The 12,806-nt window shown below is 31.9% G+C and overlaps 1 protein-coding gene across 1 annotated transcript; it reads left to right on the plus strand.

The window, feature by feature from the left end:
* Nucleotides 1-7,682: 7,682 nt before the first annotated feature.
* LOC108200623 (pentatricopeptide repeat-containing protein At1g11290, chloroplastic) lies at nucleotides 7,683-10,529 on the plus strand. Its single transcript, XM_017368841.2, has one exon. It carries the CDS (start codon nucleotides 7,685-7,687, stop codon nucleotides 10,256-10,258), a length of 2,574 nt encoding a protein of 857 aa, XP_017224330.1. The 5' UTR covers nucleotides 7,683-7,684; the 3' UTR covers nucleotides 10,259-10,529.
* The last annotated feature ends 2,277 nt before the right edge of the window (nucleotides 10,530-12,806 follow it).

Here is a 12,806-nt window from a genome sequence, read left to right on the forward strand (position 1 = left end):
AAATTAACAATAACACGAAAGGGACGTGATACATGTAATCCCTCCGTCCCCTCAATTTGTTAACATTGGAGGACGGGAGCTCGTCATGCATTCTAATATTTTCATAAAATATAGTTTGATAAATTATTTTGAATTTTTTTCCTTCCTGATAAATATTTACAATCTAAATTTTTATACATGAAAGAAAAATTTCAAAAAAAAATATGAAATTATATTTATTCGCGCCTTAAAATGCGCACCGAGTAATGTAAAAAAAATGTAAAGAAATGAAAGTGATGGATGGAGTATTATTCAAATCAATATCTAAGTGACAATAACATGACAACAAACGTGACGTATTATTTGACCCCACATTTAAATAGGAACGAACTAAATTTAGATAGCCCAGATTATTGAACAAGGACATGAACTTTTGTGTTGAAAATAGATAGGATAGATCGTTGAGAAGGTTGGATTATATACTTGATATCGAACAATATGAAATTAACAAAAACACGAATAACACGACAACAGATGTGATAATATGTATTACTTGAACCAATATCTAAGTAATAATAACATAACGAAAGACGAGATAACACGTATTATTCGGACCAAATTATAAGTAGGAAAAAAAAATTGGATTTAGATGGTCTAGATTATCCAATAAGGACATGGACTTTTGGATTGAAAATAGGTAAAATAGATTGCTGGAAAGGTAGGATGATATACTTAATGCCTTTAAATTGCATGTACCATGAATATATAGGCTTGATATAATTTAGAAAATAGTAATACGTGGAGGAGGTTAATGAAAAGGGTGCATATTTTCTCGTGAGAAGTATATTTTTTTTAGTCCTAAGACTTTCACATAAATGAATTGTGCCAAATACAATACCGAAAAGATCGGAAGAGCTTCTTTCATGCATAAAAATCTTTCCTAGAACCAGAGGGCATGTCGAAATGCCCCACGAAAATTTAGATAAAAATTTTGATGTCTGGAAAAAAAACACTCAAAAGAAAAGCAAAGTCCGCGGAACTAAGAAAAAAAAGAGAATTATGATTCAAAAAAGTCTCTCAACTAAAAAAAGTTCATGCAGAGATTGCCCCGAAAATTTAATCAATAGAACTTTAATGACTGAAAAGAAAACTTAGATGAAAGACACAAGATCCGCGAAAAGGAAGAAAGTAAAGAGAAGAGAAAAAGGAGGAAGACAAGAAGGAAATAAGCACAAAGGCTTATGTCAGGCACCGAAACAAAGTCATCAAAATGACACAATTGTTAATAAACGGTAAACAAAATCGCAATATACGATTAAAAGGTCATCAACTATGACACTCACTTGAAAGGAAAACAATAACTAAAACTGCATATACAAAAAGGCTATAACACAATTACAATATAAAACATTATATGTCTAACTATAAAAAATCACAAAATCAAATTACGAAATATATAACCAATGACAAAGGACATATATGACAAATACATTTTAAAATATTAAGACAAAAGATATTGAACTCATACCATTATCGTGGGGTCAATTCACACGATCCTTACCTTATCGAGTCTAAATAGATGCAGACATCGGACATGGTTAAAAATGAATTGCAGTCACCTAACTCGTTATTGAATCATGCCAATTGATTTATCACCGAATCAAAATCTTGAAAATCCAGCAGATCTAACATTCAAGAACATATCCAATGAGGAGTATTATTGAAAAAACTTGTGGGTAGTATATCTAGCTAATTGGAGTAATGGGTCATATTGATTCATGCTAGTGGGTATACTCAATTCTAGATATTTTTAGGTAATTTTTTAATATATTGATATTATTTGTGCTAGTGTAATAGCCTCTTCGGATTTTATTATAGTACTTGTTTAGTGGAATTAAATTTGAGAATAACTAGTGATTGTTACTTTATGTTAACATATAAGATAATGTTGTGAAATATAAGTCTCATTCTAATTGACAATTCTTACACATATGTATATTTGATCAAATAAGGAGCATTTTTATGGATATCATAACTGATCATTATCGATAAAAATTGTTCTTTCCTTTTTCTGCACAAAAAGACGATAAAATTGGGCGTTGTCTATTTCGTGACACTTCCTATATTAATCAATGCTTATCTCATTTCTTAATATTAAATGTAAAACTCCCAAAGTGTTTATCCATTTAAGATCTAAAGTTTAAGCTAAAAAATATATGTGCTCATTTGTAATCATATCCACTTTCAGTATTATGACCATTGAAACTACCTTTTATTATACTGAAAATTCTCAATTAGTATACTTCTGACCAAATTATTCAAGTATCCAAAAAGTTCTTTTCAAATATAATTGAACAAATTCCAAGTGAAATAAATTACTTTAAGTACCTAACAACATATGACCACATATAATAACTCATACAATATTGTCCTCCATGTTTGTAGAAAGGAAAATGCTAACTGTAAAAAATGTTCCCAATCTCAAACTCCACATGTCATCTTCTATTTGATATGTTAACAATAAATGAAAATGAACCCCCTAAATTTACATCAATTAGCATCAATCAAATCATCCTATGTTGACATATCCTCCATTTCATTTCGTTTAAGAACTTTTTTGAGAAAATATTTAGGATACATAGCACCACTCTATAGAAAATAGTATATTCTGTCATTTAGCAAGTTAGCTAGTTCTGAATAATAGTTTTATCAATCAACTTCTAGATTTCCTTACTTCTACCTAGTCTCTTGAATATAACTACATCTAGTTTTCTTTTTCACAAGACATTAGCCAATTGTATAATTCTCTAATTCAAATTTAAACTACTAATTTTGAAGTTCAAACTAGTCAATCCCTATATCCCTCAACTAATGCCAGACTGATTTCACAAAAATATGATCACTATTATGATCAATGAGCAAAAATAGATTAACAAACATATATAGTGTAACTAGTAGGATACCAACATTAAGCAACTAACAGGATCAAATATAAATTAAACAGGTTTAAAAATAATTATTAAATAAAAATGAATACAAATACCATCATAATGAATAATATAACAAGAATTACCATACCAAGCTTGTTTCAGGTCACTAGTATTATTCAATTGTGAATGTTAAAAGAACCTCAATTCAATGTCTTGTATTACACATAAACAATCCTAATCCTGTAAAACAATATAATTCAACACTATCAAATGTAGTAAGAATGATCAAATTATAACAAAATATTTATAATCAATTGAAAGATTACAAGATTGAAATCTAGAGATTTAACGCAGATAGAAAATAATTTATACAAGAAATTTAAAGATTTCAAATGAAATGAATGTATAAAAGTGCATATATATGAATATATGAAATGAATTTTGAAAGGAAATAAAAGGGAAAAAGAATATACATATATTACGATGGAGAGATATTTAATGGGTAGGTATGTTAATGATCACCGGCGATTTCTGATTAATGGCGACATAGTTCAGGATATTTGACACGTTTCAAGAGAAAAGCGATTATCGTGCGCGAATTCTTCCCACATAGTTACTAACAAGAGTAATCTTAGGGATTGTTCGCTTCACATTATATAGGTGTCGGATGCGGGTTTCATCATTCGATAACCATATATGGTCTTTAATTTGAAAATGTAAATCTTAAATTCATAACTCAGGCCCATAATATATATCTTTTGATACCCAGGTTGGAGGTGGATATGAGTGATGGGTATGTGGAATAAAATTAAATCAGTTTATCTACACCTCTACTAATAAATTTAAATGTGTATTCCTAAAATAAAATTTATGATGATGTTGTTTAATCTTAAGTGAGTAATAGTTATTTACATCATAATATTTTATATACGGGTTAATTATCAAATTGGGCACTCACTTCACATCAATATATCATCCGGGGCACTCTCGAATTTTTAGTCTCATTTGAAACACTGTTTTCAGAAATTGTATCAGTCTTAAAAGTAAAAAGTTAAATTCAAAAACAAATCGACAGTTTGAGATGTGTTACTCATGGGGATTTAACACAGTAGGCTATAGAGAATATGTAGGTACGATTAATTGAATTTCTGCGTCCAAAAAATGGCTATATATGTATTATTAGGGTTCTTCATAACCTATCTCTTCCACCATCAATTTTACCCATTTTTTGGATGCAGAAATTCAATTAATTGTACCTACATAATCTCTATAGCCTACCGTGTTAAAGCCCCATGAGTAACACTTCTTAAACTGTCGATTTGTTTTCGAATTTAGCATTTTATTTTTAAGACTGATACAATTTCTGAAAACGGTGTTTCAAATGAGATCTAAAATTCGAGAGTGCCCCGAATGATATACCGGTGTGAAATGAGTGTCCAATTTGATAATTAACCCTTTTATATACTTGTCAGTCAACATGTGAAGTCAATAAGCATTCGTAATCTTGGATATCTTAATCTTAAATAAACTATATAGTAAAGTCTGTATAACAGGAGAAGCGAGAAGACTGAGATATATTTCCCTTCACAACATTGTCAGAGCTATAATAAAGAAATTTTAAAAGATCAAGATTTAATCATGTTTTGGGGTTAAATAATAAATTTTAAAGTGAATGTAGATCGTGGAGATAAAATCTAACACATTTTAAGTACAATGTCGCCCAGTCAAAGATTTGCAATATGCTGACATGTTCAAATGACTTAACGCAAACTCAATAATATTGTACTGGAAAGTCATATTTGGTGTACTTAAATTAATGTTATAGACAAGTGTTATTGTCTACTAGAAAAGTCATACGGCAAATTCTCTATTACTTATAATAAAATCATTTACCGTAAACTCTCAAGACTCTACGACAAATTGAAGAAATGTTTTATAACAAACTCTTCGAAAAAATGAAGAAATATCTTATAGCAAACTCTAAAGACTTGTAACGAAGTGAAGATGTTGACAAGTCAAAGAATACTACCACAAAGTGACTCATCAACATGATATATAACAAGTTCTAGATAAATCAAGACTATAGCAAAGAGTTCACGAAAAGAAAACTAAGTGAAATTTGGAATCACCTACAAAATTTTTAATGGAGGCCAAAATTTGTAGCATCTACACAATTAGTAAATTATAGTTTTATACGATGGGATAGGTGCCAAGCATATAACATCGATGGGTAGGTACAGTGATTACATATGAAAGTAATTAAGTGTTACTTCAATTTTTACTCAACCAATTATAGAGAAAGAAGTGAAGTGCTCTACACTTCCTTGTTAACTCTCCACAAGGTGCCCCAATCAACAACGTGCCATACACTTCCATGATCTATTCACTAAGATTTCCCATACAAAGTGTAAGATTTTCCATACAAAGTGTACAAGAGTGTAACATACATAGTAATTAAGAAATTCTTAGTGTTCAATTTGTGCTGCCCTCCTTGCTATATATTATTCTCTCTCATGAAAGCAATCTAAGTTGTCTTGATGTCTCTCCTTGAGGTGTCCTCAAGTGTGCACTAGTACCATCACTTAAAAAATAATTCTTGATCTGCGAGGTCCTCTTATAGAGTGACTATCAACGTGCTATATAGAGTGAGTATCGGTGTAAGTGGTACTTGAAATATATTTAAGTTCTTTTTAGTTGAGGTGCCTCATGCATTACTCTATGATAACTTTCCCCGTAGTACAACATATGCATGAGAAACTTGTTAATTTTATTTTTTTGTTTCACATGGATGCATGTAGCTTGAGTGGTCCCACCAGATTCTTTACATCGTAGAACGTCATCTCAACACGTATTTAAGGCTCTTGTTAAGTATAGTTTCATAATTTATTTTTAAAATGTTCTTTTTCTGAATAAAAATTCAATGTTTAGAATTTTATTCAGAAAAAGGAAATTAAAAAAATAAATTATGGAACTATACTTAACGAAAGCCTTAAAATGGATGTCGAGCCCTCCATCCCTCAGCGTAAAGAATCTGGTGGGACGGATGGAGTATAATTTTTCATTTCATTCTCCCCTCATTCCGTTCCATCCAAGCGAACACATCCTTAGATCGTATTTAACACTCCTTCTACAATCTAACTTATACTAGAAGAAAAAATGACTGTTAATCTTAGATGGTATTCAACACCCCTTCTACAATTTAAGGGGCCATTTGTGTGAGCTTATAATAAATGCTTCTTGCTTAAAGTAAGAAAGTGAAGTAGAAATTAGAAGTAAGTTAAGAATTATAAGTGATTAAAGTGTTTGGGAAAAAATGAGAATCCATGAGATAAAAGCTAGTAGTATTCTCAGCTTGTTAAAAAAAGTACTTGACTTTTTACACAAACAGTACGAATAAGTTTTTATAACTTATAAATCCAGAACCCGGGCTTTTAAACCCGACCAAACACCCCTAACTCATACAGGAAGAAAAGATCACAAACCGTCGTATATGAATAGAAAGGATGCCAGCACTAAGATTCCAATGCAGTTACATAAACTACATTGACGAAGTTTTACATGTCCCCGTGAAGATCAATCGAAGACAAACCGCGCTTAGAGCATCTCCAAGAGACTATTCATTTAGGCTCCTAACTTGAGATTTGAGGAGGGAGAGGAAAAATGTTGCTCCAACAGACTCTTAGTGGCTCTTTAGATTATCTCCAATAGGCTCTTAAATAGGCTCCTAACTCAAGATATAAAGAGGATGTTCAAAAATTGAGCTCCAAGAGCCTCCTAGTGGCTCTTAAAAACCTTAAGAGCCTCTTCTCTCTCCTCTAATTTAAGTGCTACTAGTTGGCTCTTAACTTCATAAAATAATCATTTTCTCCTATTCTTACATTAGACTCCCACTACATGACAAATGTTTGAATTCAAAATATAAATAAAATATAAGTTAAGAGCATATATAAAGAGCATTGTTGGAGTTGACACTCTTAATTTTATATTAACTTACTAGGAGCTTAATATTTTATATTATATATAGGAGCCAACTAGGAGACTATCGGAGATGCTCTTAAATCACTAAAAACCTCTTGTTTCTCTCTCCTCTCTCCTCAAAGTTAAGGGCCACCACATTGCTCTTAATTTAATTTTTCACAATAAAAAAATCCTTCCCTCCAATTCACCTTCATCTTTCCCTCACTTTTGTTATAGTGGAGCCCAATATATGAATAAAATATGAAATAGAGAAGAGATGTAGAGAGTATTGTTGGAGTTTACACTCTTAACTTTGTCCTGAATTGCTAAGTGCCACATTTTTTATATTATATTTAGGAGCCAACAAGGAGGCTTCTGGATATGCTCTTACCTATTCAATCGCGCTCACGTAAGAGGTTATCAGTAAGAGGTTATCAGTAGGAGGTCATTAAGACAATAAATATATACTCCCTCCGTTTCAAATTACATGTCCACTTTCAAAAATTCACATAGTTTAAAAAAAGTGAATTTTGAAAAAAAAAGAGGTGGGTCAAGTCATTAATTGAACATAATATGTGGCATATGGTTGATCTTGGATATATAAGTTAGAAATATGTGAAGTAGAGTTGGTTTTGGAAATATAAACTTGCACTGAAAATTGAAATGGACAAGTATTTTGAAACAAACTTTTTTTCCTAAAGTGCACATGTATTTTGAAACGGAGGGAGTACTGATTTTCTTTGGGCAAAAAAGGATGTATATTGATTTTTATTCGGATCAAATATAAACTAAAATTAAATCACTTGAAAAATTCGATAATGCGGTTTGGATTCAAACTGAACCGGATCAATTTGGATAATTTTTGGTGGCAAACTGACAATCACCCTTCCCACGCACAAACCTGTTTTCATATCACCAGCCATGGAAATACATACAAATATACATACATTTATTCATATATTACAGTAACAAAGATGCTAGCGATGAGTTCCCAGACTCTACCACTCCCAATAACACACACTATTTCACACACAATCTCCGAAAGAACCTACATTCCATCTCACATTTACACACACCCTTGTGCTACTTTACTTGAACTCTGCACTTCTCTTGAACAACTTCACCAAATCATCCCTTTAATCATCAAGAACGGTCTTTATAAAGAGACCCTTTTTCAAACTAAGCTCATTAGTCTATTTACCAAGTTTAATAGCTTAAACGAAGCTGCTCGTGTTTTTGAGCCTATTGAAGATAAGACTGATGCTATGTATCATACTATGCTTAAAGGGTATGCTCATGCTTCGGTTTTAAATGATGCGGTTTCGTTCTTTTGCCGGATGAATGTGGAAAATGTTAAGTATGTTGTGTATAACTTTACTTATTTGTTGAAAATTTGTGGGGAGTTTAGGGATGTTAGAAGGGGGAAAGAGATTCAGGGGGTGTTGATTGTTAATGGGTTTGGTGGGAATTTGTTTGCTATGACAGGGGTTATGAATTTGTATGCCAAGTGTGGGTTGGTTTTCGAGGCATTTAAGATGTTTGAGAGAATGCCTGTGAGGGACTTGGTTTGTTGGAATAGTATGATTGGGGGGTTTGTGCACAATGGGCTTGCCAAGGAGGCGTTGGAGTTGGTTGGGGAGTTGCATAGGGAGGGGTTGAGGGCTGATCATGTCACGATTGTTTCGGTTATGCCTTGTGTTGGTAGTATGGGGGCGTTGAATATTGGGAGAGCGATGCATGGGTTTGTGTTGAGAAGTGGGTTGGAGTCGTTTGTGAATGTTTCTACGTCGTTGGTTGATATGTATTGTAAATGCAGGTGCGTGGAAACTGCACGTTTGGTTTTTGATGGAATTGAAGGGAAGAATGTTGTGTCGTGGAACTCTATGATTGATGGGTATGCCCAAAGTGGGGATGGTGCTGAGGAAGCGTGGTCGCTTTTTCAAGAGATGTTGAATCAAGGGGTGAACCCGACTGGAGTTACTATAATGGCGGTGTTAGTTTCTTGTGCTGTTTTGGGTGATCTTGAAAGAGGTAAATTTGTTCATCAGCTAGCTAATCAATTAGGACTAGATAATGATGTGTCTATAGTGAACTCTTTAATTTCCATGTATTGCAAGTGTAAAAGAGCTGACATTGCTGCCGGTTTGTTTAAGAATATACAAAATAAAACTATTGTTTCGTGGAATGCTATGATATTAGGGTACGCACAAAATGGGTATGTGACTGAAGCTCTTGATTACTTCTGCAAAATGAAACTGCAGAACTTGAAACCTGATTCTTTTACGTTGGTAAGTGTAATTCCTGCTCTTGCTGAGTTATCAGTGACACGTCAAGCAAAATGGATTCATGGTGTAGTAATTAGGGGTTGTTTCGACAAGAATGTGTTTGTGATGACTGCTCTTGTGGACATGTACGCAAAATGTGGAGCAATTTATACTTCTAGGAAGTTGTTTGACATGATGGATTACAAACATGTAACAACATGGAACGTTATGATTGATGGATATGGAACTCATGGGTTTGGAAAGGCTGCAATCGACTTGTTTCACCAAATGTTACGAGGGGATGCAAAACCAAATAGTATAACATTTTTATGTATTATCTCAGCCTGCAGCCACTCGGGGTTTGTGGAAGAGGGAAAACAGTTCTTCACCATGATGAAAAAAGATTTTGCAGTAGAGCCTTCAATGGACCATTATGGTGCTATGGTTGATCTGCTTGGGCGATCTGGCCGGCTTCAGGAGGCATGGGATTTCATTCAAAATATGCCAGTTGAACCTGGTATTAATGTATTAGGTGCTATGCTGGGCGCATGTAAGATCCACAAAAATGTTGACTTAGGGGAGGTGGCAGCAAACAGGCTGTTTGCAATGAACCCAGAAGAAGGCGGGTATCATGTGTTACTAGCGAATATTTACTCTAATGCTGCAATGTGGGACAAAGTGGCTGAAGTTAGAAATATAATGGTAAACAAAGGAATCCAGAAAACCCCCGGATGCAGTTTAGTAAACCTCAAAAATGAAGTTCACACCTATTCCGGAACTGTAAGACATCCACAATCTAAAAGAATTTATGCATTCCTCGAGACGCTACTGGATGACATTAAAGCCGCAGGGTATGCACCCGACACGAGTTCAATTCATGATGTAGAAGATGATATTCACGAGCAATTGCTCAAGACTCATAGCGAGAAATTGGCTATTGCATTTGGCCTTCTCAACTCCAGTCCTGGGTCTACCATTCACATTCGGAAGAATCTTCGTGTTTGTACTGATTGCCATAACGCGACAAAGTACATCTCACTTGTCACAAGAAGAGAGATTATTGTACGTGATATGCATCGTTTCCACCATTTTAAGGACGGGATGTGCTCTTGCGGAGATTATTGGTGAGGACACACTGCATATGGCTTATTAGTGACATCTCTTGTAAAACCATTGCATTCAATTACAGTAGTGTTTTACAGTTGAAAATGGTGCCCTGAAGCTAATTCTGGGCATTCTTCATGTGTAGCAAAAAGATACAGTAAAACAAAATTTTAGACATGGTGTTGTCTATATGTTTTTTCTGTACAGTAATTTAGAATTAGACCCTAGGGAAAAAGAATGGACACCTATAAGTACAATTTTGATCACCTTTTTTATATTTTATTGTGATTTCCACTGTTCGGTTTAATTATGAATACCAACTTGAAGTGCATGGGAGTGGTTGTAAAAAAAATATTTCTGTGTTTCAACTAGTCTTACGTTTATAAAAGGTTTTTTATTCCAAAAGTATAAATTTGATATCTAAAATCGATTATAAAAATTGGTTTAAGTTTTAATGTGGATCCTTGGGAAAAAAAACCGGGGCCTGGTGTATGACTACTATAAAATATTGAGGTAACATGTGATGTCGGCTGGTATATAATATTGTGATAATAAAAAATCATTAAATAATCCTTACTTTATTTCTAATATTGTATTAGTTGTTTCACTGTATTAGTTAGAAACAGCGAATCCTTACCTTATTTCTAATACTAGCCTTTATCCCGTGCGAAGCACGGGCGGGTATATTGTTCGTAATTTATTATTTATAATTTAAATTTTAACATCATTTTATTAGTATTTTAGTATTAATAAATTGAATTTTAATTAAATTAAATTATTCAACTGACTATATTTTCTCCCGATATATATAGGGGTGGTTTCTGGTACAAACTTACAAACTTTATGCGTTCAACACATATATAATTTGAGTTCAACATTTTTTTAACATATTTTGTTGAACATCGATTAAAATTATGTTAGGAAAGTACATTAACTAATTTTTAAATGTAAGAACTAAGTTAAATGTATTATATAATTAATATTTATGTTTCTAGATCATACCCAAACCCCAGAGGTATAGTTTAAGCATCTTTATAGATATATTCAACACAATGATAATTAGTGTTCTACACCCGATGTTGAACCCCAGTTATAAATGTGTTGAAAGAACGATTTATTTATGAGTTATTTTTAAAAATTGTGATGTTTTTTGAAGAATTTTCAACATGTATACTTTCTATAACTAAGGATTAACACGATGGGAGAATAAAAAAAAGTTTGTAAGTTTGTAACTTAAAATTTTTTTTATTTGATCACATCCCAATATATATATATATATATATATATATATATATATATATATATATATATATATATATATATATATATATATATATATATATATATATATATATAAGGATTTTAGTACATTTAATCCGAATTTAGTACACTTAAATTTAAAAATTAAAAAAATCAGAAAATTCAAATCTTTTCCAAATATAGTCGATCGTGTAATACCTTTGAAAGATTCAGTAAATCAATCGAATTTTAACATAATTTTGTAATCTTGGTTTTTTTGACAACAATAACTTTTAAGATTAGAGTTAGAAAGGGTTATGTAATGGTTCGTGTTTATATTGAGATAGAACACATTAAAGTTAAAAAAATTATATGAAAGTTCTTGTTAAAAGAAGATATTCAAAATTGCATATTTATAATTTTATTTATAACATCATTATAATTTTTTTAATGAAATATTATATGATAATGCATTGTTATGAGTGTTTTTATTATTTGAAACTGGTTAACAATATAATACTAATAAACTCCACATTTGTAGACTTGTGTCTTGTAGTACTAAAAGGAGAGTACCAAACCAAAGAATATAACTAAAACCTTGGACTACAAATTATACCCATGTTGACTTATTATAGTATAGTATAGATTGTATGATATATTTTAAAATTACTTCTGAAAACATACAACGATGAAAAAAACATACATAGATCCCGAAAATATATGTAAAATATAGGGTTCTGGCAGCAGAACCTTAGTAGTTCTCTGTTTCTATTTTAAGTATTGCCTCTCTCTCGAGCGCGACTCACTGTATTAATTATAATATTTATTCGGATCGTTAGTCATAATTAATTTAATATTTTAAAATTATATATTACTGTATATTTTATATATGGAATAGATTTATAAACATAAAATAACAGAAATTTATGTAAAATTTAAAGAGTAAAATCATATACATAAAAAAATACATGTTTTTAGTTATACGGGAGATATAATCCACCCTTTATATAATATAATTCAATAATCTAATAATTTAAATATATATCATTTATAGTTATATTATGTGTATCTAAAATTGATAATCATTTTATAATTTACAACAAAGAATCTTTCAAGAATGACAGATCTGGCCTCCCCTCTCTCTTATTTTTCTGGGCGCCGTCAGAGATTTCATCGATTTTCACCGATGAAAAGCTCCGAATCAGCTTATTTCTCTTGATTTGTTCTCGTTTTCTCAGTAATTCTCCATACCGGATCCGTTTCAAGATTTAGATCTACTCGATTTTCAAGATTTTGATATGGTTATAAATCGATTGAGATGAGTCAATGACGA

Source organism: Daucus carota, chromosome 9, assembly GCF_001625215.2.
Source record: "Daucus carota subsp. sativus chromosome 9, DH1 v3.0, whole genome shotgun sequence".
Lineage (NCBI taxonomy): Eukaryota > Viridiplantae > Streptophyta > Magnoliopsida > Apiales > Apiaceae > Daucus > Daucus carota.